Here is a 25,009-nt window from a genome sequence, read left to right as displayed (position 1 = left end):
ACACTATGACGGCAAGATCGCACCACGTAGCCATCTTAGGATGCGGCGTCATTGGTCTCTCTACAGGGCTTGCCATTCTCGAGGCGCAGCCTGATGGACCGAACCGATCCAAGACTCGCGTGACAATCGTGGCGAAGGAATTGCCCGGTAGCGCCACACCGGCAGATCAGAAACACTCGGCGGAATACGCTAGTGTGTGGGCGGTGAGTACGGCTGCTTCTGTAAGCTTCCAGACAGGAGATGAGCTGACATGGACGTCGTTTACAGGGAGGACACCACGTGAGCGACGCCAAGACGGAACGCGAACTCAGGCATGACAAGGTCACGTTCGACAGAATGAGCATGCTCGCCCAGGACAAGCCGTGGCGCACGCAAAAGGTCGATAGCAGCAGTGCCTTCGGTGAGCCGCTCTTGCCAATCACTAAGCCCGCTGCGTCGAGCCCAGCAAGTGCGATTCAAGGACGTGAGCCGCTCGTCTGGGTGCATCAGACGGAGCTCTTTGAGAGGCGCGACCCGTCGCAGTCTACGAGACCGCCGTATCAGGGCGTACTTGACTGGTATCCTGATGTGAGTTCCCATCATTTCGAAATGGCTATGGAGGCCATCCATAAGGAAAGGGCTGACAATCCGCTCTCCTTGCAGTTCAAGGAGCTTCCTCCAGCAAGTCTGGCCCCGAGGTTCGGCTGGGGCTGCACATTTTCAACCATCGACATCAACGTGCCCGTATATCTCGACTGGCTTCTCGAGCGCTTCCTGCAGCTCGGAGGTCGTGTCGTTGTCTCCAAAGCCAACTCACTGCAGCACGCCGTCCGTATCGCGGCCTCCTCCACCGGGTCGCGTGCTGTCTGCCGTGACACGAGCACTTGGACGTCCGTACCTCCAGTCGACGCGCTCGTTGTCAGTCCTGGTCTCGGAGCACGCAGCATCGTTGGCATCGAAGATCTTGCTGTACACCCACAGCGTGGTCAAGTCGTCGTTGTCAACGCTCCCTGGCTCTCGGTTGACGAGGGCAATCGGTGGCAGAATCTATGCCACGAGCTGCCAGGCGTCTCGGTGGTGAGACCGCAGGGCGGGCGCGAGGTGTACGTCATCCCGCGCGGTGACGGTACAGTCGTCTGCGGCGGCACGCGCATTGTCGATGAGTGGGACCCCACTCCGCGGGCAGAGACAACGAAAACCATCCTAGAGAGATGCCTCAAGATCATGCCACAGCTCGTGGACCCCCGCAAACGCAACGCGCTAATCGAGCCCAGGGTCGAAGACATCGAGGTGCTCGGCGTGAATGTCGGACTCAGGCCAGCAAGACGTGGAGGTGTGCGTCTCGAGAAGGCGCAGAAGGATGTCGATGGTGCCAAGGTCATCTTCAACTACGGGTAAGCACAGGAAGTCTGCGATTACGGTGGTCTGAACTCGGGCTGAACTAACGTATCTTGATTCTCTTGCATCGGCAGGTACGGCGGTGCAGGATATCAAGCATCCTGGGGTGCTGCGCTCGAAGCCAAGAAGGTGAGTATGCAGTGATCTCTTAAACCTCGAGGACGAGGCGCTGATGAGAATCTGTCTTTTACACGGTGCCCGAGCAGCTGGTGGATGAGGCCCTGGGACTTTCTTCCGCGACACCATCGAAAGCACGGCTGTGATCTGCCGTTGAGCTTCTTCCCCAAATCGACATGGCGTATCCCCAATATCTCAGTCAATGCTATTGCTGCTCATTAGGCCTTTGTTGAAGAACTTCCACCGAGCTGATGGTGTGAGCGTAGATGCACTATCGCGAGAATCGATGCGTGTTAAAGTTGAGAGCATATCGAAAAGTGGCGAGCCTCCACTCCGAAGCGCTTTTTGGATGCCGAGTCTTCCATGCAGGCCGTGCTCGAAATGCACACTTCTGCTTCTTCTGTGCAGGACAAGCTTGGTATCGCACCGACCACCACAGCTACGATGACGACCCGACCGGATCCAGTGACGCCCTTTGCGCTCAACACGCCGCTCTTCAACGTGCTTGCTGGCAAGCGCGTCGTGCTCGCCAGCTCCAGCCCGCGCCGCAAGCAGATCCTCGCTTCAGTCGTACGTCCAACCCTCCTCATCCAGGCATCAGCGAAAGCCCGAGCACTCACTGTCGTCTGTCTTACTTCCCTTGATCGAAGGGCTTGGAGCCAGAGATTGTGCCGAGCACATTCGAAGAAGACCTGCCAAAGTCGGAGTTCACCGGAGACGCCGTTTACGAGTACCCCGTCCAGACAGGATCCAAGAAGGTCAGTCCACGGTCAACGGTACCGCAGCGTTCGGTCCCACACTGACATCGACGATCTGTTCTTCAATTGTTCGTTTCACAGGCTCTCGAAGTGTACAAACGTCTAGTTGTAAGTACCGCCTGTGAATCGGCCGGCCAAGGATCACGCGACAGACTCTACTAACATCTCGAGCTTTCGACGTTGTAGGAAGAGAACCCCGAGGACCCACCAGACTTTGTGATTTCGGCAGACACGGTGGTGGTCAAGGATGAGGTGATCATGGAGAAGCCTGCGGACGCGCAGGACAACCTGCGCATGCTTGCCGACCTCAACGGCAACAAGGTGCGTTTGACAGCTTCTCTTGTCGTTCCCAAATTGTGACCCTGATTGCTCACACCAACTCAACAACGCTCGCCTTGGTCGACCCTCGATTTCTGCGGAGCACAGTGCGAAGTGGTCACTGGCGTTACAGTGATCTGGCCCGTAATCGAAGCACCCGGCTTCCAGATGAGGTACGTTTCCTCCAACTCACTCTGGCATCACCGCCGACCTTTGACTGACGCATTCAACTGTTGCGTTTTTTCTCCTGTAGGTCGTTGTGCGAGCGCACAGTAGTGCGATTTGCGGATAACCCATACTACCTGCTCAAGGCGTACGTCGACTCAAATGAGGGCATCGACCGTGCAGGCGGCTTCGCCATTCAGGTAAGCCCTCGATCCTCACCAACCCCCGCGAGCGGCTCGCGGGCAAGATGACTGACACGACATGCTTTCCGCCACCTTTTGCTGGGGTGCACAGGGCCGCGGCTCGCTGCTGGTGAGGTGCATCGAAGGCGACTACAACAACGTGGTCGGCTTCCCCCTGTATGCCTTCAGCGCGTTCCTGCACGACTTGATCGAGAACGACGAGCTCGACATGGTGCAAGACGACTAGACGCCTTTCCACCAGCAAGCCTTGCCGCTGTATGATCGTAGGAGCCCCGGTGCTGGCGGAATGCAATACGCTGCCTGTTGTCCAAAATCCTCCGCGAGCATACACTGGTAAGATGTAGAAGCGATTGGTATTCTCACATGGATGCGAGGAACGAGAGACAATCCACATTGAGCGAAGCTTGTGTGCGCTTTCAGTGCATGTCTTCTAGCAGCCGCGCTTGTAAAAGTGCGCCATGCTGAAGATTTACTTCCTCTTCTTGCCCTGTAGGAAAGGATCGCCACACGATGCAAGATGGTTGAGTGGGTTCGAGAGAAGGCAAAGGGTCAGCATCTGTAGACATATCGTTACGGTCAGGCGTCCGCGCTGCCGAGAAGGCCGATGCGATGCGGAGGTGGTTGCGGGATACGTACGACAGCCATGTTGTAGAAGCCGACGGTGGTGCCGTACATGCCGACGCCGAAGAGGGTCATGAAGAGACCCATGTAGAGCCTGGAGCGGGGCAGGCGCTGGAAGACGGGGCGAGGGTCGGCCTGGAGGGCGCGCTGGCGCTCGGGCACAGTGTTCCTGTAGGGGCGAAAAGCAGTACGCAAGTCGGGGTCAGTCTCGTGCAAACAGACGCTAGGCAGCTTTGCTGTAGCCTTGCTGGCGGCAGTGAGCCATGGTCAGGGTGCAACGAGAGCAGATGCTCACTTTCGGTAGACAAGAGCGTCCATTGTGATGATGTGTCGAGGAGTGTGGGTGACAACGATGGTGGAGGATCAAGACCAGCTGGTGATGGCGACCACGCACTTTGTGTGACTAACGCGGGCTATCGCAGACTCAAACCGCCCGAACGTTCGCTTCCGAAATCCACAGCCGCTCCTCTTCCAAAGGGCCAAGCCGGAAGAGGTCGATTTTAGCCATGCGCGTCAGAAATCCATCTGCCTCACTCGCACGAGACATATCGTTTCTTTCTTGATGTGTCTAGCTAAGGCATAACATTAGTGCCCGACAATTCATTCGCAGGTCGTCGGAGTTGAGCGCGCATGGGTTTCACCCGCCGCTTTTGCATGACCTTCGAAGAAACGGCCATTGCCTCCTTTTGGCCGACCCCCCCCCCCCCCGCGCCTATGGCGTCGCCTCATTTCTTGCTTGGCTGCAGTTGCGCTTCTCTGTTCATGTCAGGGATCCCCACATGTTCCCGGCCCAAATTGGCAAAGGCGAAAGAGAGCGTGGGTTGATGAGGCCACAAAGAGCTATTTTGAGCCCGCAGCTGCAGAGGGCGATGCAGGCACCCTCGATCGCACCCTTCCTCATGTGCAGGGACCCGTCAAGCTCACTTGCGATTCAGCGCCCTCGAAATCATCTCGTGCTTTGCCCGCCCTGTGAATGACCTGCAGCGACCCGATAAGGACTGTCGAGGTGCCGAGCATTTGCGTTTGAAACCGACGAGGCGGTTTGCAGATCAGCGAAGCCGTCAAATTAGGTACCAGCGGTCCGGGCAGAGCTGCTGAATGAAGTAAACAAGATCGAGCTGCAGGCTCTGTTGCAGATCGCGACAAGGCGAGCGGCAGTTCCGATCCGTTCTGGAAAAACAAAAGAAACCCCCAAGGAAAAACACTTTTCGGCAGGGTGCCGTCCGTTGCTGGTACAGCGGTCGAGGGGAGAGGGAGAGGGAGAAATCTTGACGCGGCTTTGCCGAATCCAACACAAGCTGTTTGCGTTTGGCCAGGGCGGCATCGCTTGGGCTCTCTCCCACCGCCTGACATGGACGTCTCAGCGCGGTCGTCTGCTGTCCGTGTTGTTCTAAGCGAGAAAATTCATGCTGAGAAAAAAAAAACAGGGCCTCGGACGAGCCGCGCGAGCCAGTGCCAAGGCTCAGAACCTCGCTTGCCCCAGCGTCAACGGGATGCCGTGTTTGAGCTGCTCGAGCTGGTGGTGCGGCGGTTCATGCTGCCGCTGCTGTGCTGCCGACATCGCGCTGCAAGTCCGACGTCAGCCCTCAGGGTCCCCCGCGCCAGCCTCAGTCTGTTTTGAGCTTGGCGCTGACAGCCAGGAAAGCAGCCAGTGCCCTGACGGCGAACAGAATAGCCGACATCCTCCTCCTGCCTTGGAGGGGACAGCGTTCAGTCGCTCCAAAAGACCAGGCAAACGAGCCTTTGCTGATGCAGGCTGTGCAGCTTCTTGTTGACCGGCTCAGTCTGTCCGCGTGACGCTCTCTCGAAAGCAGCTCGCGGATCATGCTGTGCAGCCGCAGGGCCCGACGGTCGCCAGGGGCTGTCCACCCACTCCTGTCTGCATATACAGCTCCTCGCCCCTCAGTGAGATCCTATGTAGCTCCTCCCTGACTCCTTTCTGCTTCCGACCTCACTCCCACCTCTCTTCGACCATTGTGTGTCCATCACAGCTTTCACTCCGCTTAGGAAGTATCGCTTTCGACCTCTTCCTCCTCTTATCCGAGCCCGAATCGGTCAAGCATAGTGCCTCGAAGCATACACAAGCCGTCCGGACCTGTGTCAATACCTGTCTGCTCGTCCAGCATGCCAAGCAGACGCAATGCAGTTGCAGCAGCTGCTGCCGCAGTCGCCGCCACTGCTGCCACTTCCGCCATGGCTGCCACCCCGGGAGGCAGCGAGATCGTCGGCTCCTCTTCCGTCTCGGGTATGATGCTGTTCAATAGCGCGCCAGGCAAGGTGGTCATCCTCGACAAGACCGAAGGCAACGCCGCGCGCATCAACGGCCACCCTGCCTGGGGTGAGGAGTGGGACACTCAGAAGCGCACCAGCCGTCTGATGAACGTCGTCACCAACACCTTCTGCGCAGGCGGCATGTCGCTCGGCAACGGTACGTGGGCCGTCTTCGGAGGTAATGAGAACGTCGGCCCTGGAGGCAATTCGACCACGCCGCGCTTCAGCACCACTGCTCCGTACTATGATGGTGATGGAGGTGCTGCTGCCCGATTCTACACCCCCAACTCCCAGAACACATCCGATTGGGACGACGGCAACCACTACATGAAGAGGCGCAGGTGGTACCCGACAGTGGAGGCGCTGGCCGACGGCACTCTCTGGGTTGGCGGCGGTGAGGACTACGGAGGATACGTCGCCGACGAGGGTCAGAACCAGCCCAATTTCGAGTACTGGCCTCCCAGGGGCGACGCGATCAACATGGACTTCCTCACCCAGACGCTGCCCATGAACCTGTACCCGCTCGCTTGGCTCATGGCTTCCGGCCTCCTCTTCGTCCAGGCAGGCCAGGACGCGATCCTGTACAACCTCGACACAAACTCGGTCGCCAAAGGTCTCCCGTCCACCACGGGTCCTATGAAGGTGTACCCGGCCTCGGCAGGTGTGGCGATGCTGCCCATGACGCCCGCCAACAACTACACCCAGGAGGTCCTCTTCTGCGGTGGTGTGCAGCGTCCCCTGAACGAATGGGGCAACGGTGCTGGTCCTCTGTACAACCCTCTTCCCATCGCCGCCAGCAAGGTCTGCGAACGCATCACGCCCGAGGCCAGCAACCCCACCTGGGAGCAGGATGACGACCTCATCAACGGCCGCTCCATGGGCACGTTTGTCTACCTTCCAGACGGTAAGCTGTGGTTCGGCCAGGGCGTCCGCATGGGCACCGGTGGATACTCGGGGCAAAACTACAACAAGAACCTCGGCATCTCGCTCGGCGACCAGCCCGACTTCCAGCCGATGCTGTACGACCCTACCGCGCCCAAGGGCTCTCGCTTCTCGACCGACGGCCTGTCGCCGATGCAGGTGCAGAGGATGTACCACTCGACCGCCATTCTCCTCGAGGATGGCTCGGTGCTCACGGCCGGCTCCAACCCGAACGCCGACGTGAGCTTCGATAACCCGGCCAACTACACCAACACCGAGTACCGCCTGGAGCAGTGGTACCCAACGTGGTACAACGAGGCGCGCCCCACACAGCCCAACGTCACGCAGATCGCCTACGGCGGCGGCTCGTTTGACGTTGCGCTTTCGGGCTCGGATCTGTCGAACAACATCACCAACATCAAGACGGCCAAGATGGTGGTCATCCGACCGGGCTTTGCGACGCACGGCGTCAACTTTGGCCAGCGCTACCTCGAGCTCAACTCGACCTACACGGCCAACCAGGACGGCAGCGTGGGCGGCACGCTTCACGTGGCCAACATGCCGCCGAACGCCAACATCTTCCAGCCCGGTCCTGCGATGGCCTTCCTGGTTGTCAACGGCATTCCCTCGATCGGCCAGCACGTCATGATCGGCACCGGGCAGCTCGGCGACCAGAGGGTGAGCGACGCCACCTCGCTTCCGGCTTCCCAGGACCCACCCGCTCCCAAGACGAGCAATGGCGGCGGTTCCGGTTCCGGGTCGAGTTCGGGCGGAACCCAGTCCGGCCAGTCGAGTGGCGCCGTGGGCACTTCGGCCGGTGTCGTAGCATCGCTCGCTCTGGCCGCAGTCGCTTCAGCACTCGTTGCTTTTGCATGATCTTATTTCCACGACTGTCACGCATAGATTGCCACGAAAATGGACACTTTTGCCTTGACCCGCCCCACAGGATGGCCACGTGGTTGCATCCATTGCATTTGAGCTGAGCTTGAGACAAGGAACACAGGCAGGAACAGGCGGTTACAGGTCACGGGAAGGCAAAGTTCCCAGACGGGCGGTCGAAGCTCAAGCTTCCGCAAAGGCAATCGAATCGGCGGGAACATGTTTGCGGACTTCCCGATCGATGCARCCGGATAGATCGAACGAACTCTTGGATCGCAGTGGCCCACGAGCGGGGTTCGGTGGCAAAAGAGGCGCGTGGCGCTCAGTCGGGGTGGTTCCGTTTGTCGCTGTCAGCCACTTGACGAACGGGGCCCACACAGTGCAATCGGATAGGCGAGGGCGGAGAACGATGCAGCTCGGCCACTGCGATCTTGCGGGAAGAGAGTTCGCAGAGCGTCCATTTGACAAGACGCGGTGGCTTTGCGCGTCCGACCAAATTTCCCAGGCGACCTGGCAGTGTTCATGCACCAGGTGCCTTTTTTTCCCACAACCCTAGAATTGGCCTCCTTTGACCGACGGGTGCGTTGTTCAGGATTCGATCGGCCAGGCGAGCAGAAGCAGTGCTTCGGACGTGCTGAGCGTATCGGCCAGCGATCAAGCCTCGCTGCGACCCTTCCTAGCTGCAACTTATGCCATGAAGCTGTGAGGGCGGAGCCACTAGGATGACAGATTTGTACAAGGCGCGTCTAAGCTGACAGCGTGCGACACGTGAAGGTGCGGACATGTGCGCGCAGGTGACGGTCTCGGGTGACAGCAACGAGGGTCCACCGTCTTGGCTGCTGCACCGGCGCGTCCGCGTCGGCGAGGCTCGAAATGAAGCGGGCCTTGTATGCCCTGGCGTATGTGCCTGACAAGCTCGAGCAAAGCTTGAGCGGGAAGCTGACTCAAGCCACACTCGACAAGAGGCGCTGCTGCTGCTGCAGGGTGCCGGACTGGCAGTAAACCAAGCTGCAGCTTCGAGGACCTCTTTACAGTACTGCACCGCAGCTGCAGTCAACGCGCGGGGCTCGTGGCATCTTGGCGTCGCGCTCGACGCGCTTCAACGGCCGGTGCGCCCTCTTTTCCACTTTTTTTTCCAAGGTCCCCGAGAAGACGCACGCCTAGCTGGGCAGGCAGATGCACTGTAAGACACCTAGCTTTGCAGGCACGACCTCAGACACTCGAGCTCAAATGCCAGATCCGAGCTGCACGCACGCACCCCAACGGCCTCTTCGGTCTCGGGCCTTGGGTCGCCTTTGTTCTCGCAGCCATTCCGTCATCCTGTACAGCGAGGTGGTCGTAGCCCACGGTGCCACCCAATTGCATCGCGGCCGTAGCCGTCTGTTCCCATGCAACTGCCTACCTTTGTTCTCCATCCACCATCACCATCCATTCATTCGCGCCGGCCGCATATACCACCGACAGGATCCACGGATCACAGGGCTCGGACTGCAACACAGCCGACGGGAGCAACGAGGGCTTCCAGCGTCAACAGCGCCCCTAGCAGCCGGACTGCGACGACTTCGGATCTGCCCTTTCTCGAACGACTGCGCCCACTTCGCAATATCCTGCAGATCGTGCTGTAACGCCATTCATGACCACACGCAGCTTCTACATCCGAGTGTGTTGAGAGTCAGGCTCGACGCAAGCGAGCAGGGCTAGTCGCCTTCGACCATGGCATCTCACTTTGCCACAAAAGCTCTGCCGCCCCCACCGCTTCGCATCGAAAAGCGGTCAACATCTCCCTACGCGACTCAGCCTAATCAGTTGCACGCCGCGCCTGCACACGCCCACACACAGACAGCCATGCCCAACGCGGAGTCATCTCGACAGGCCATGATGCCGACGCACAGTAGCGCTGCCAATGGCGTCGCACGCACCAACAGCGGTCGCTTCCGTATTCGTGTTCCTTCGCTCACAAAGGCAGCGAGACCATCAGGATCTCAGAGCGCAGACCAGGCCTCCTCTCACAACTCTGCTTCAGATCCTTCCAGCTCGCAAGCAGCCACAAAGGCTTGGCAACCGCGATGGGCGCCCAAGCTCAAGCGCACCACTCCATCCGAATCCGTCACCACCTATTCTCCCATCCTCAGCCCTCCCCTTCCACCACTACCCTCATCGGCTACTTCACCGCCTCCCGCTTTACAGCTCGACGACGCGGGCTTTGGTCGGCCCTTCAGCACATCTGGCCTGCTTGACATGAATGCATCTCGCTTCTCGTTCCTCGACATGAGCCTTCGAGACCACGACAGCGACTCGGACCACGAAGGCACGGCCAGTAACTCCCCTTTCCCTCCGCAGGCCCCAACAATACATGAACCTCCAGCCATGGGACAGTCACCGCTCGTTGGATTCCCCTCGAGTGCCGGCGCTTCCGCTGTACCTCATTCGGAAGCCTTGTCGAGTACCTCCGGCTCTTATCGGGCCGATGCTGGTCATGACTTGCTCCGCGTTCCGCCATTGACATCGCCCATGTCTGCCGAGGGTTCGCGCATGACGCTGACATCGCAGGCGTCGCTTCCCACCTCGTCCCCGGCGCTTGCTTCGCTCATCAGCTCCTTCCCTTCACCCACCACTCGACAGCCGCCCTCCATTGCCGAGTCCTTGGGGGCGCACCTGCCTCCCTCCAAACTCCCGCACCCTGACGGCGCTTGGAGTCTCAAAGCCCCGCTCATGTCCAAAGAGAACAGCTGGGACGGTGGCGAGCGCTGGGATCTCGAGAAGCCTAAAGCTAGCAGAGTGACGGCCAGTCGCTCCTCAACCGAGCTGCCATACCTCGACATGGACGACGAGGACACTGAGGTGCTTGCTTCTGCCCTGCCCAACCCAGCCGGAAATCTGCCACAATCTGTACCCGGCCCGACAACGGTATCGCCGCCACGCAATCGACAGATGCGAAACCCACCTCCCGGACCCGCACCGAGCGCCGCCCTTCCCGCCTTGCCCGGCCTGCCGTCTGCCCCAGCGCACGACGATGCTCAGCGAACGGAATCCGCTGCCACCGGTGAAGCCACGGACCAGCATCAGGACGGTGACTTCAATTCACGCCGTGCCTCTCGACAGCTGCAGAGGCCGCTGATCTTACCGACCTTGCGCTCCTCTTCCAGCTTCGATCGGCTGTCCAACATGCAACAGGCCGCTGGCGGCACATCCGCAGCCCAACCCTCCATGGGACCTTCCCCGCCAAGGTCAGGTGGTGTCGGCGCTGACCGCAAAGTTTTGACGCTCTCGCGAAACGCATCGACGGACGAGCTTGCCCGTTCCCTCGACATCCCTCGTGACACGGTCAGGCAGATGCTTGATACGACTCAGCACGTTTGGCGCAACCATCTTCTCGGCTCTTCCGCCCTGAACATGAAGTTTGAAGCCTCCTCTCCGCAAAACCACGATCAGCTCCCCAGATCAAGCTCGAGCCCGATGCTGTCCACGTTGTTTGCGTCTCACAGTGGATCCGCCGGCGGTGTTGCTCGGGACGATGGCTCCAGAGTGCCTAGATCTTCGGCCGGAGGCATTCCCTACATTTCTTCTTCCAGACCATCGTTCGAGCAACAGAGTCCGAGCTGGGCAGTCGTCGGGGATGCTGCAGATGGTCAACGAGCCACCTTGCTAGACGCGCGAGCAGAGCGGGCGAAGCATCGCCGCACGTTCTTGGGTCGCAGCAGCGAAGACGGCCTCACGGCCAACTACAACTTTTCTCGGCCCATCCGCCGCGATGCGACCGGCTCGGACCAGGGCTTGGGATCGAGCGCCAGTATGCCGTCGCTTGCGGCTGCGAGGCAGGCTCCCAAGCCGCCCGCACTGCTGCAAAGCCCTCTGCTGCTGAAGGGCGAGTCGGAAGCTACCGGGTTTGCCCAATTCGCTGTTGATGACGAGGAGGAGGTCTTGGCCGACTCGGCTTCGGAAGCCCACCAACTCTCCTCCGCCGGCCATGCTCTGCACACGGAGGAACAACACGGTCAAGCCGCTTCGGTGCTTACGTCGAGATCCGGTCCTTTCGCTCTGCATAAGCCGATGCCGGCGCTACCGGGACAGCCTATGCCGACCTCGCCGAGGCTGGTGCGCCGCAATTCTGACACAGTGCTTAATCGTTTCGCTCCCGAATTCGGCAAGAGAGCGCCGGGTGAGCTTCACGCATGGAGCGTCTGCATCGACGACGACGGCATTCCTGCCATTCGACCTTCTGCCTCTGCTTTCCACCGCCCGCAATGTGCCCTCGCTGGCAAAACCAATGCCACATGGCAGTGCGGATGCCGAGCCAGCCACGGCGCTGACCTCGCAGCGACGCCATCCTCGCAACTCTCGAGATTCGCCACTCCCGCTCTGACGGTGCTAGGCCAGTCCTCGCCAGGTCGCAATCGGTCGCTGAGCGCGAGCAGCGTGATGGATCCGGCGCGACAGGCGCAGCTGTGGAGCCAGGTGGAGAGGAACAAGGAGCTGATTCGCAAGCACGAGCAAGAGATCGCAGGTCTGCAGGAACAGGTGGTGAGGATCTCGACTGAGATCGCTTCTGCGCGCCCCTCTTTCTCGTCGACCCTCCGAACGCCGGAGCTGGCATCCGCAACTATGATGCCGTCCCAGTCGTCAAAGCCAGTCGCGAACGTTGTTGCCCGAAAGCCATTGCCTCAGATCTCGTCGTCCGATGCAGATGGGTCCAGGCCTCCTGTGCCGTCCAAGGTAGAAGCAGCCGAACCCTTCCCATCGATGAGCGCGACAGCCAAACCTGGCTCAGCTCTTGCATCCTCCGAGGGCGTTGCAGGCACACGAACGCTCCGGGGTCGGATTGCGTCCTTGTCTAAGATCAATCTCGCCGGGCGTGATGAGGAGACGCGCGAGTCGCAATCGCTGGACCTAGGCCATTCGCGGTTGCGCTCCTCTTCGTCGACATCGAGCCTGAACAAGGTGTTCCGATTCCCATGGTCGCGCTCCTCGGAGAAAGAGACGGCATTCCCGCAGCCGACACCATTCCCTCTGGGCGGACGCCACGCGCAGTCCGGGTCTGTGTCGTTGTCGCGCGACAAGGCGCTGCCCAATGTGCACATGCACTCGGCGGATGTGCATCGTCCGCTCCCCGCACCGCCTGTTTCGGAGGTGCCGCCATCCAAGCGATATCCTCCAAGCTCGCGCAAGTACTCGTACGACATGCTGCACGGCCCAACGTTCCATTCGAGCGTCGGATCGCGGCATCTGCGCGGCCGTTCGGGCAGCTCGAAATCGTCGTCGTTTGGCACGGGCAACAGCATCTTTTCGTCGGCAGAAAGCAACGACACGCACGAGCCCTCGCGCTTCGCCAGTTTCCCGAGATTCGGCCGACGATGGGACTCGATCTCGTCGCGCGGCACCGTTCCATCGGCTCGAAACAGTGCGGATGTGACCAACCTGGTCGGCGCCACGCACGCATCGACGCCGGCGCTCTCTTCGTACGGCGCTAAACCGTCGGTGGCCACGTCGAGCGATGTCGAGCTGCCGCCGCGACGAAGCTCGTTGCGAAAGTCGGTCGAGGCTGCTCCGACTCGCTCGCCCATCCCGATCGAGTTCCTGCAGGCCAACGATGCCGGCATGGCGCCCATCTCGGAACAGAGCGAGATGGGCAGTCCAGCATCGGCGCGCCTGGACACAATCGCTGCCGATGTAGAGATGAGCCCGGCGAGCCTGGCGGGCATGTCGCCCGCTGGTCCGGCGAGGATGAGCATGAGCGAGCGCTACCGCCTGCAAGGCTTGACCGTGCCTGCGCCGTTACCGCTCTCGTCGACGCACGCCTCGTCGCTGGCATCACCAGCGCTCTCATCGGCCGTCGAGCCCGACTCGGCCACCAAGGTCGGCGGGCTACCCGTCTCGCCTGTCTCTCCAAGGTCGGCACGATCGCCTCTGCCTGTTGCGTTCTCGCACGGCTCGCTCACAGTTGCACGACAGGCGTCGATTAAGCACTAAGTTAGCACGGAGATGCTGTCATGTGGGCATTCGCACGTCAATCACGACGATCCTCGAAATGAAGGCAGCATTGCCGATCGTGCACGGAGCCCGAGTCTCACGTCCTTGCCACCACAAATCATGCACGCTCTGGCGGCAAACAGCAGATGAGGTCTGGTGGGGCAGGACGTCACCACCACGAGTGCAATGAGAAAGTGATGAGCTAGTGCCGCACGAAGTTGAATATTTCAAAGACCGCCAGCACACGAGAAGTTCAACTGCACCGTAGAGCAGACCAGACCGCCTTTGGAATTGCAGCTGGTGGATTTCGAATTGGACCGAGCGCCCTCTGCCTCTGCCTGCCCGTTCCCCGCGCCCCTTTTTTTCCGTGCATTTTGCGCTCGTTCCAAAGAAACGGGCAGGGAGGGCGCGCGCTGCAGCGACCGTGCCCTCGCGCTGGGTGGCTGCAGGGTGAGGGCTGAGCTGAGACTGGGATCGCTGCGCGCCCGCTCGGGTTGACTGGCTGGCTGTGACTCTGTTGGTCTTTTGTGAGGCGAGGCGAGGCGAGGCGAGGCAGGCAAAAAGCAGCTGCTGCTGCCCCTTGCGTGCCCAACTCCACCTGCCGGCGCACCCGCACCTGCCGCTTTTGCCCACCGAACCACTCGCAGCCTCGCAAAGACGCGCCTCCGCTTTCCACACTCAGCCAGCCAATCCAGCGCTCACTCCATCTCCGAATCGCCTCGTCGCTTTTGCCTCCACCTCCTATCCACCATCGTCCATCGTCGTTGTGGCACACACCTACTCGCTGGCTCGGCATCCCGTTGCTCACGACCTGGTCGTCCCGCTTCCTTTGGCACGCGTCTCCTGCACCGCCCCCTTCCCGCAACATCGAACTGCATCCTCTCAAACATCCGTCGATTCAACGGCGCCACTCGCATACGACTTCCGCTGCGAGCCTTCGCTGTTCCATCCTTGATCGCATCCGCACTCTCAAGCCAGCTTGGCATCGACCAGTCCGCCCCGCTCAGCACCGCTGCTGATACGCATCCGCCTCGCATCGGAACTGCCGACTCACCTCCAAAGCGCACGCGTGGCCTACGTCTGGCTCGAATCGTCACCTGCCTTCGCGCTTGCCATCCCCTCTCTATCGCTAGCTGCAGCTCGATCAGCTAGACCCTACTTGGCACTCTCCTAGCACGCTACAAGCGCGGGCGTCGCACATTTCGAGCCATGGGTAACGTTTGCAGTTGTTGCGGCTGCGGCTCCTCCAGGAACGCCAACTACGAGCCGCTCCTGCTCGACAACGAGCGAGATGCCGTCGCGGATCTGCTGCAGTACCTTGAGAGTAAGTATCTGCCCTGTGGCCGGGATTCACCTCACAGCAGCTTGATCCCTGACCGTCCATTTGCTCCTGTCATGACCTCGCAGACCGCTCCGAAACCAACTTCTTCACTGGCGACCCGCTGCGAGCATTATCCACGCTCTCGTTCAGCGACAATGTGGACCTGCAGCGCAGCGCCGCGCTCGCCTTTGCCGAGATCACGGAAAAGGAGGTGCGCGAGGTCGGCCGCGACACGCTCGAGCCCATCATGTTCCTCCTGCAGAGTCACGACGTCGAGGTGCAGCGCGCCGCCAGTGCCGCGCTCGGCAACCTCGCCGTCAATGCCGAGAACAAGCTGCTCATCGTCAAGCTCGGCGGCCTCGAGCCCTTGATCCGCCAGATGCTCAGCCCAAACGTCGAAGTGCAGTGCAACGCCGTCGGCTGCATCACCAACCTCGCCACCCACGACGACAACAAGACCAAGATCGCCAAGTCGGGCGCATTGGTTCCGCTCACGCGCCTGGCTCGATCCAAGGACATGCGTGTGCAGCGCAACGCCACGGGTGCGCTGCTCAACATGACGCACAGCGACGAGAACCGCCAGCAGCTCGTCAATGCCGGCGCCATCCCCGTGCTCGTCGGCCTTCTCGGCAGCTCGGACACGGACGTGCAGTACTACTGCACCACCGCGCTCAGCAACATCGCCGTCGACGCGGCCAACCGCAAGAAGCTCGCGCAGACCGAGCCTCGACTCGTGCAAAACCTCATCGGTCTCATGGAGAGCTCGTCGCTCAAGGTGCAGTGCCAGTCGGCGCTCGCGCTGCGTAACCTCGCGTCGGACGAAAAGTACCAGATCGAGATTGTGCGCTCCAACGGCTTGCCGCCTCTGCTGCGACTGCTGCGCTCGTCGTTCCTGCCGCTCATCCTGTCGGCGGCGGCGTGCGTGCGCAACGTGTCGATCCATCCGGCCAACGAGTCGCCCATCATCGATGCCGGCTTCCTGCACCCGCTCATCGACCTGCTCAGCCACGAGGACAACGAAGAGATCCAGTGCCATGCCATCAGCACGCTGCGCAACCTCGCTGCGTCGAGCGAGCGCAACAAGACGGCGATCGTCGAGGCGGGCGCGGTGGAGCGCATCAAGGAGCTCGTGCTCAACGTGCCGCTGAGCGTGCAGAGCGAGATGACGGCGTGTGCGGCCGTGCTGGCGCTGTCCGAGGACCTCAAGCCGCAGCTGCTCGAGATGGGCATCTGCGAGGTGCTCATCCCGCTCACCGCGTCGCCCTCGGTCGAGGTGCAGGGCAACTCGGCGGCGGCGCTGGGCAACCTCTCGTCGAAATCCGACGACTATGCGCCGTTCAACGCGGTGTGGAACCAGCCCGAGGGCGGCCTGCACGGCTACCTGGTGCGCTTCCTCGAGTCGCACGACTCGACCTTCCAGCACATTGCGGTGTGGACGATTGTGCAGCTGCTCGAGTCGGGCGATGGGCAGCTGGAGGACAACATCCGCAGCTCCGAGCAGCTGCTGCCGCTCATCCAGCACCTCGCCTCGCTCTCGGCCGACCAGAGCGCCGAGGACGAGAGGACCGACGGCTCGGACGACGGCACGAGTGCCGAGGGCGAGATCTCGTCGCTTGCCAGGCGCATCCAGGAGATGATCCTCGAGCCGCAGCAGTGATTGAGACATGCGGCTGTCACTTGAGCTTCCTGCATACCCTTTTCGCACACACACTCGCTACGACTCTGTGTCCTTTGCGTCTGCCACTTCACTGTTTTCTTTCTCTTTCACTTTCATTCACTCGATCTTTGCCCCGTCGCCTTCCCTGTTGTGACTGCTTTTTGTTCTCCACCGTCAGTGTCGCCCGCTCTTTGCGAACACGTTTCAATCTCGTTCCGCTGTGTGGACGTGTGCTGTGTGCGGTCGTCTTGCTGTCAGAATCGACATGTGCGCTGGGTGAGGATTTGGAGGCAGACATGGAAGCCGTGCATCACACGACTCTCGGATGTGTAGGAAGGGAATTTGGTATTCTGACGCTTTCGTCGTAAAGATGGTGAGCGACAGAAACATGTTGGTAGAAAGGCGAGAGAGGATGTTTAAGGGTCCTTGGGGTGGTTGATCATCTCGTTGTGGAAGAACGACTTGGAGCCGTCGCCCCAGGGGAAGGCCTTCTTGCGCATGTTCTACGACATCGAAACGCACCGCATGTGTTAGTTGCATTCTCATTCTTAGGATCACCCGGTGGGGGAGGACTTACGTTGTACTCGTAGAAGGTGCGCTCGGGAGGCTGGTTGTCGTTCTCGTGGTACTCGTGAACCATGTGGTCGTAGTGGTGCTTCTCGATACCGTAGATGTACACACCCAGCACAATCGCTAATATCCTCAAGACAAATCCAGCAGCAAAATCAGCAATCGAGTCTGGAACGAGCGGAGAGATGGATATGAAGGAACTTACAGCCAGGAATGCAGACGTAGAGAGACACCTTGCGCCAGAGGTCCGCCGACTCTGTAACCCATCAAAGAACCCCGTCAAAGCGTTAGCAAAAAGCCTCTTCCAAACAACCTATCTCTCTCCACATCGAGCGTATCGGAACATGTTCGAGTAGCTCTGGTAGAGGTGCTTTTGTACAGCAGCTGAGAACTGTGGTTTGTATCGATTGTCTACTTACTACCGGCGTGCTCCTTGTGGTGTGCGCGTTCGGCGAGGAACTCGTTCTCGCCAGCGGCAGTTGCGTAGCGACGCATGGCTGAGGGCGCCTGGAGAGTGCGCATGGAACGGCCAAACAGGCCAGCTGCAAATCGAGATGCCATGATGATTAAGGGTCCGACTATGGTGATGGTGGTAGCAGGTGGTCGCGATCAATCTCCAACTTCCGCATGCTTTCCGCAAGTGTAAGAGACGACTGACTCTACGCCGCGCATCCCCCAGAGCACGCTAGGTTCGGAAGCGAGAATTTCCCAAATCGCCATCCCCGATCCAAGACCACGACCAACGGCCGGCTTGCCCCGCTTCCACACGTGATTTTCGAAAAAGCAACACCAAAACAACCTCGGTCTAACAAATTCCAATTGTCACCGCCCTCATTCAGTTCGATCCCTCCCCACTCCTGTCCGCAGCTGTCAATCTTGAGCTTAACTCTGATAAGCCTCAGACACAATCAAAGCGGCTACTCGACTTCCGACCCCTGGCGTGCACAACTGGAAGGAGTATGAGATTGCAAAGGAGGCACGTGTCTAATCATCGTCGTCGTCGCCGCCCGAGCCGCCGTCATCGTCTGGACCCATGTCGCCGTCGTCGTTGCGTCGGCGCTGCTTCTTCTTGTCGTTGCGCACGGGAATCTTGATACCCTGCGATGCGAGTTTGCGGGAGAGCGGCGTCGGATCCAACATGCCCGGGAAGCGCCGCGGCGAGTAGACGGTGAACGGCTCCGTGTACGTCTCGGCAAGCGCCTCCGATACGCCCGTGCCGACGCGACCGTTGACCTCGAGATTGACAAACATGAGCTTGATGCGGTACACGCCCTCGGTACGCACCGAGATGTCTTGGAAGACGAAAAAAATACACCACTTGTCCTGCTCGTCCTTGAGCACGGACGCGCTCGCCACCGCCGCACCCACCAGGTTGCGCGTGTACGATTCGCCTTGACCCGCGATCACGTTGCCTCCGCTACTCGCCATCGACATTTGTGGATTCGTAGAGCTGCGTGCGTCTGGAGCACCGGAAGGAGACCCCGAGCGCGGAAGACCCGCCCCGAACCCGCCTCCGGTCCGGTAGTCGGCGTCCGAGGGGCCTTCGGATGCCAAGTTGCCGTAACTCGATCCATGCGGCGTGGCGTAGTCGTCCTGGGAGTATCCATGGTGACCACCCTGCTGCATCGAATGGACAGGTAGAGATGAGGCGTGATGATGGACGAGGATGTTGCGAGGTGCCAGCATGAGGTCGTCAGGGTGGCAGAGGTCGGTGGCAAGAAGAAAGAGAGACGTGTTGACATCGAGAGGGCTGATCTCGTCGCCTGTTGCCTCGTCCGTGATGACGAGTTTCACCAGCAGCGTTGGGCTGAGCGGACGTCGATCCTTATCGCCGAATCCGCACATGCGTGCTCGACTCGGATGCTGCACCACAACGAGGCGATAGCGCCTGCCGTTCTCGACCCGGGAGAAGCCGTCCAAATTCGGCTTTTCGCTCGAAGATGCTCGCGGTCCGAAACCGCTGGCTTCTGCGCTGACGGCGGGCACCCCGGCATACACCTCGTTGCCTTCTGGGGCTTCGCGTCCACCACGTGACGAAGTCGTGGCGTAGAATCGCTCGTGCTCCTCCCGTGCCTTCATCATGTCGAGCTCGTGCTGATACTGGCGTTCCTGGGACGGGCTCGCGGGTCTTCCTCTAAAGCGTTGCGAGCCGCCTGCGTATGGATCTTGGTTTGAGTACGGGTCTCTGTGGCGGTCGTGTGTGGCACGAAGTGCATCGTCTGCTGAAGATGTCAAGCCATGTCGGTCAAGACGAGTGGAAGCATACTCTGATGCGTGCGACGGTCCTGAGCCGTTGCCGGTGGCAAATCCGCTATCGCGTTCATCCGACTCGGAACGTGACATGATTGGCGAGAGTGTTGATACGTGCACGGATTGGCTGAAGGCCGAGCCGACCGTGTGCGGAGATGAGCGAGCGGAGCTTTGCTGCAGGTCTTGCAGATGACACAAGGATGATCGATCGACCGTACCAATGGCGCAAACAATGGTTGACGACGTGGGAATCGGGTGCGCGGCGAAAGGGACGAGATGCGGGTCGAATCTAAGCGCTGCCAAGTATGAAAGCGGGTGTGGCAACGACCGAAAATTGCATGTCAGCGCCTCCAATGTTCCAGAGTGGCAGGATCGTGCCGGCTCGTGCGGCGGAAAACCGGACGGGATGTGGGCTGCAAGTCCGGTGTGGGGCGCTCGGGAGTGGGTTGCCGGGTGGCTAAGGATGTGCGTCGGGAAACTTACTATCGAGAGCAGGTCGACGGGTCAAACAGCAGCGAGGAGGTGCGCCGACGTTTTGGTGACGACAGATGAAATGAGGAGCGGGCTCGGCGGTGGGACAAGCGCCCGGATGGTGGCTTTGGCAGCGGCTCTGCAACAACGAGCGGGCTTGGCAGTAGCACTTGTCGAGGAGGTGACGGAGGTGGCGGAGATGGCGGACCGAGCGAGGCAGGCAAGCGTCAATTTGTAGCAGCCTCTAGAAAGAAACAGGAGCCGAATGGGCAGAAAGCGTGGCAAAGAATGGCGTCAAGATGCGACGGAAGAGGATGAGGCCGGGACGTCCTGCGTGCTTGGATGCAGCGATGCGACTTGGTTGCGGAGCGTTGCAGGGCAAAGGTGGCAGGCAGCGAACTCTAGCAGGCTGAATGGAGAGTGTATACGCAGACGTCGGAGAGTGATGGAGTGGAGGCAAGGAGCGAGAAGGTGAAGGGGATCAGGTTGAGGTCGCCCGAGGTGTGAGGTGTGGAGCGGAGCGTGTGAGTGAGCGTTGTTGATGCCGTCGGACGTGTTGAGTGTCCGAAAGGGTGATGGCAGGCGCAGGAGGAGCGGAGATGGAATCCAAGACTTGCCCACAAGCTGCGTCGGATGCGTCACGTCCTCGAAACGGTCAAAGAAGCGGATGCATGCATGGAGGTTGTGCGTACCTATGTCAGCGAAGGGGAGTGTGGGACGGTGGAAAGTCGGCAGGCGGGCACCAACTCAAGAGGCAATCTGAGCAGGATCTAGTTGAGCACCACGTTCAGGAGGGCCCAAGCAGTCGCAGCAGTCGCCGAGGGAGATTGGCGCGACAGGCAATTCCGTTCCTGCACGGAACGGCGACCAGCGAGTGCGCTGGAGGTCTGGAGGCGTGGCGGTTTAACCGCCATGCTCGCCTGGGTGCATCTGCGCGTCGGTGCAGCGGGCCCGGCACTTGCTCCTGTGGCAGGCCGGCTCGGGCGCCCCGCTCGGTGAGCTGTGACCAGAGCAGAGAGTCGCCCAACCGAGGCACGGCCGAATTCTGCATTGTTGGCTGCATCATGCGACTCTCACCGGACGAGATTCGGCCCGCACCGAACAGCTTAGCGTGGTTCGGCGTGATTTGGCGTGGCGTGGAGTGAAGTGGCGCGGACGACTCGCGGCGAAGTGGCAGATCGACGCAGTGGATTGAATAATAATAAAAATGCTGCAGCGCTGGCGCAGCGGGCAGGGATGGGTCGAGTGGGCGAGAGCGCCGCGGCAAAAGACGAGGCACTGCACAGCACGGCACATGCGACGTGGAATTGCATGCGCATGCGAGGAACACGGGGAACCGTGCTGACGACACCGCCGCACCGAGATGCACGTCAGGTGTGTCGCTTAGGTGCGGAACAATAAAAACTTGGTCGAATTTCGGCGCAAAAGAACGGCGATGGCCCGCAAGCCTGGACTGGACCTGCACAAAACTCGCCCCCAGGAGGAAAATTGGCAAACGCTTAAAAAAGGATCGCGAGATTTTGTTCATCTTGCTGTGCTGATGATTTGATTCACTCTCGCCTTTGACGGCGATTTGGATGATGCTGCTCCTGGATCTGCTCCTCCGAATGTGAGCAAATGCGTCATCGTTCTGGGGGTCAACATCCGAGAGGCGTAGTGCGGGTGTTTACAGTACAGCAATTGAGTTCATTTTTCTCCCGCAACGTGCTTTATTTGTTTTTTCTTGGGAAAAAAGTGTCGTTCCGGCATGGCGACCCCGTCGGGTGCTCGAGAAGAATTTGAATCATCGACTCGATTCGAATGCAATCTCACCTTTGTCTGCTCGGACCAAGATTCGGTCGTTCCGACGGCAAGGGGGTGCCTCTGTCTGTGTGAACGATACACTTGAGTTTCCAAGACCTCACAGCCACACCGCCGAACGTGCAGCGTCCTGGCATACCGTAATTTTGCTGGAGTTGCGGCCAAATATAGACAACGTATGGTCGCAGAGCTCGGCTGCGAGTCGGAGTCGAGGTCGCAGGCAGGCAAGGGTCCAACCCAGTCATGGTTCTCCAGGCACATCGAGTTGCCTGGGTGGCGAGCGGCCATCGTCATCATCGCCTTTAGAGCACGCCTACGGCTCGAATCGGCAGGAACGAGCGGCAATGCATCGCTCGACATCCCCGCGTCCAAGCATCGACGTCCGAATGAGAAGCACCGGCCAATACGAATTCTCGAAGCCTGCCCGGCCCGTCGTTCCAACAAACCCAAGCATCGCGGATGTCGACCCAAAACGTCATGTTGCTGCAGCAGCGTAAGCGCTCGTGAAAAGAAGAGCCCCCGGCATCCAAGACCCGAGCGGGCAGGGCTTTTGCACCAACAATTATCTCCGCACGGCGTCTTTTGGGTGAATACAAAGCAGCAAACGTGGCATCCTGTCGTGCGTTGGCCGAGAAGGCTTCCGCGAAGCATCTGCCGGATTCGCCGCGGCCATGACTTTGGTGCACGCCCCTGTTCTCTCTACAGTTCACGATGCGTTCGATCAATCCGTGAGGTCGATGGGAAGGCGGCTCGCTTGCCATTCTCTGCTTGCCAAGCAGCACAACAGTTTAGAGCTTTGACTTCAGGAACCACCAAAAAAGGCAAAAGAAAAGGCAAAGCAGAAAAAACAAAAAACAAAAAAAAAGCAGTGAAGCAGCGGCAAGCTGACGGAGAAGTCAAGTTCAGAAGGTGGGAGATGCCGCGCTTGACATCTAGGCGAGTCTAGCCCACTTTCTCTTGTGCCTGGACTGCGACCCTGGCGGTTTGTTTTCGCACTCCGACCACCGAACTCGCACCTGATCGGAGAAACAATGCTGCAGGCTTTCCTAAAGCTCCCATCGACTCGAATGATCGCATCTCACAGCCGCCAGTCGGATCCACGATCCGCAGCTGGATCACGCTGCCGGGATATTAATGATGCACAGCGCCTTGGGCTACGGCGTTTGGAGCCGCCGTCTCGCGTGAGCGATGCGACTCGACTCCGCCATGGCAGCATGCTACCAACTCCGCTGCTTCGCTTTTCCGCCGACGGTATCAATAACTTGAGCATCACGAGCAACATTGGATGATGCAGGCGACTCTCTGCAGATCGCTCTGATCTTGGCGCAAAGCTCGGAGTTGAGGTCGTCCATGGCAGGGCCGTGCATCTGGACGATCAGCCGTGTGTTCCAACGGGCCACGCCGTCAGAGCGGGGTTGCGAAATGGGCAGAGCCTGATTGGCTCCAAGTTTACCCGAGATGCCCGTGGTGGAAGCAAGCGGGCATACGTTGCAGACACCTCCGGACCCAGGCTGCAGAGCGTGCGAGCGTTGAGAACGCCAAAAAATGCCGCCCACTGAGACACTGCCAGTAGCGTTTTCTTCTCCGGGAGCTCAAATGGAGCGAGAGCGAGGATGACGCTTGCAGCAACAGCAACGCAGCTATGACATCCACAAAGTCAAAGGCGCGATCCGGCAGCTTCCTCTGGAAAGCCTGTGGCTGTTTGTGGCTCGGTCGGACATCACCGGCTGCAGGTGGAAGTGGTCAGCCCGGGTGACAGGCAAGCGAGCGAGCAAGCCACAAAAGGTGAAAACCGAGCCTGAACGGTGCATGGCCAATGCATCGCCGGCTACTCATATTGACAAAGCTTCCAAGCCCTGGTCCCTGTGACACACACGCGACAATGCGGCACCTCATGCACCTCGTGCGATTCATACCTCCGCTCGTGATCCGGTCAAGTTTGTGCCGGGGCTGACGAAAAGACAATCCGTGCGTGCGAAGCAAGTCTGAGTTCGGTGGCGGATCTCGGATCGCGCTTCATCGGGCTGGCGAACGTGACCAGCCCCGATGGATTTATTTTCTTCCCCGCTAGAGGTGAGCACTCTTTCGTGAACCCTTGGAAGCTCCACTTTCTTCCCTCCGCACATCCGACATCTGCCTCTGTTCGAGTCCTGCGCCACGATGGACGGGGACAACGCAGTCGCAAGCAGCTCGGGCTCCACGAGCGCTGCGCATCAGCTGCTACGGGAAGCGCTGAATCCCGACAAGGTCTCAGACGCACAGGTGTCGCAGTACTACCGCGAGCGACTGCAAGATCGTCGCATCCAGATCACCAACCTCGATCGCGCGCGGCCCAAGACCGGCGGCACAGACGCAGACGCACGCCTCCGCGCCGAGAATAAGCTCGTACGTCGCAGACGCAGGGTCAAGAGCGAGCTGTCCGAACTCAAGCGCATGCGCATCGCCGCTGGCCGATCTAAGCGACACGCACACGCACAAGCCCACGAGCACGAGCAAGAGCACGAGCACGAGCAAACATCCGAACCTCGCCCCTCGGCAGAAGATGTCTCCGACGACCGCGCTGCGAAGGACATCGTACGTGGCAAGCAGAGGCTCCTTTCTGATGCTTCGAAGCAGCTCCGGCGTCTGCGATCCATATCGCGCGAAGGCAAAACTCCGGCCAAGGCGGTGGACAAGCATGCGCGGCGCGCGCTGAGTCGCACGCAACGCAAGCGACTGGGCCTCGAAGACGTCGACCCTCACATCACATACGACCTCGTGCGGCCGCTGCACGATCTGTGGCGCACATACATCCAGCAGCTGCTCAACATCGTTGCGCTCAACGGCCGGGGTGAGCTGATGGCCAATCCGCAGTTCGACGCGCGGCATCTCGCCACCATGTCGTCCGGTACGGTGAGTGCGATCCAGGCGTCGCTGATCAAGGCGGACCTGTGCGGTGCCGAGGTGGAGGTGGTGCGTGCGGCGAATCCATCGCTGGTGGCCCAGCGCGGACTGGTGGTCAAGGAGACCGAACATACCCTCATCCTCGCCGTGCCACCTCAGGCCGGGGATCAGCGGGGCAGGGAGAAGAGCACGCGAACGGTACCAAAGAAGAACGCCGTGTTCGCAGTCGATGTGCCCCTCACAGATGCGGCTGGTAAGCTGCGGTTCGAACTGCACGGCAACCATATGATGCACACGCTGCCCTCGAGAGCCACGCGCAAGTACAAGGCTCGTCCCACCATCGATTTCTAGCCGCCATGTCAGCAATGTATTTGTACCCTCGCCTCAATCGACTCACTTCGCTGCACAGCATTCGGTGGGATATGGGAATGAGGATTGATCATTCGCGTGCGGAGCAGGG

General features: G+C 60.0%; 8 protein-coding genes across 8 annotated transcripts; 5 read left to right on the top strand and 3 right to left on the bottom strand.

Annotated features, from left to right (window-relative positions):
* Positions 1-5: 5 nt before the first annotated feature.
* PAN0_002d1257 (maf-like protein) lies at positions 6-3,164 on the top strand (the record flags this gene model as incomplete). The annotated part of the gene is made up of 10 exons (XM_014803424.1): positions 6-203; positions 268-1,373; positions 1,452-1,506; positions 1,903-2,064; positions 2,145-2,252; positions 2,334-2,360; positions 2,439-2,573; positions 2,679-2,743; positions 2,824-2,935; positions 3,030-3,164. 10 exons carry the CDS (start codon positions 6-8, stop codon positions 3,162-3,164), a joined length of 2,103 nt encoding a protein of 700 aa, XP_014658910.1.
* Positions 3,165-3,514: 350 nt separating this feature from the next.
* Positions 3,515-3,877, bottom strand: PAN0_002c1256 (uncharacterized protein; the record flags this gene model as incomplete). Its single annotated transcript, XM_014803423.1, has 2 exons — positions 3,515-3,728; positions 3,855-3,877. The coding sequence occupies 2 exons, from the start codon at positions 3,875-3,877 to the stop codon at positions 3,515-3,517; spliced, it is 237 nt and encodes a 78-aa protein (XP_014658909.1).
* A 1,806-nt stretch (positions 3,878-5,683) lies between these two features.
* Positions 5,684-7,627, top strand: PAN0_002d1255 (DUF1929-domain-containing protein; the record flags this gene model as incomplete). The annotated part of the gene is made up of 1 exon (XM_014803422.1): positions 5,684-7,627. One exon carries the CDS (start codon positions 5,684-5,686, stop codon positions 7,625-7,627), a length of 1,944 nt encoding a protein of 647 aa, XP_014658908.1.
* Positions 7,628-9,343: 1,716 nt separating this feature from the next.
* Positions 9,344-13,597, top strand: PAN0_002d1254 (uncharacterized protein; the record flags this gene model as incomplete). The annotated part of the gene is made up of 1 exon (XM_014803421.1): positions 9,344-13,597. The coding sequence occupies one exon, from the start codon at positions 9,344-9,346 to the stop codon at positions 13,595-13,597; it is 4,254 nt and encodes a 1,417-aa protein (XP_014658907.1).
* A 1,209-nt stretch (positions 13,598-14,806) lies between these two features.
* PAN0_002d1253 (vacuolar protein 8) lies at positions 14,807-16,575 on the top strand (the record flags this gene model as incomplete). Its single annotated transcript, XM_014803420.1, has 2 exons — positions 14,807-14,921; positions 15,005-16,575. 2 exons carry the CDS (start codon positions 14,807-14,809, stop codon positions 16,573-16,575), a joined length of 1,686 nt encoding a protein of 561 aa, XP_014658906.1.
* Positions 16,576-16,991: 416 nt separating this feature from the next.
* Positions 16,992-17,706, bottom strand: PAN0_002c1252 (x15341 cytochrome C oxidase subunit; the record flags this gene model as incomplete). Its single annotated transcript, XM_014803419.1, has 4 exons — positions 16,992-17,078; positions 17,153-17,268; positions 17,351-17,401; positions 17,565-17,706. 4 exons carry the CDS (start codon positions 17,704-17,706, stop codon positions 16,992-16,994), a joined length of 396 nt encoding a protein of 131 aa, XP_014658905.1.
* Positions 17,707-18,129: 423 nt separating this feature from the next.
* Positions 18,130-19,488, bottom strand: PAN0_002c1251 (uncharacterized protein; the record flags this gene model as incomplete). The annotated part of the gene is made up of 1 exon (XM_014803418.1): positions 18,130-19,488. One exon carries the CDS (start codon positions 19,486-19,488, stop codon positions 18,130-18,132), a length of 1,359 nt encoding a protein of 452 aa, XP_014658904.1.
* A 4,338-nt stretch (positions 19,489-23,826) lies between these two features.
* PAN0_002d1250 (ribonuclease P protein subunit p29-like) lies at positions 23,827-24,900 on the top strand (the record flags this gene model as incomplete). Its single annotated transcript, XM_014803417.1, has 1 exon — positions 23,827-24,900. One exon carries the CDS (start codon positions 23,827-23,829, stop codon positions 24,898-24,900), a length of 1,074 nt encoding a protein of 357 aa, XP_014658903.1.
* Positions 24,901-25,009: the final 109 nt, after the last annotated feature.

This window comes from Moesziomyces antarcticus, assembly GCF_000747765.1.
Source record: "Moesziomyces antarcticus DNA, scaffold: scaffold_v10002, strain JCM 10317, whole genome shotgun sequence".
NCBI classification, from domain to species: Eukaryota; Fungi; Basidiomycota; class Ustilaginomycetes; order Ustilaginales; family Ustilaginaceae; genus Moesziomyces; species Moesziomyces antarcticus.
The sequence above is the reverse complement of the archived record's forward strand: the minus strand, read 5'-3'. Positions and strand labels throughout refer to the sequence as shown.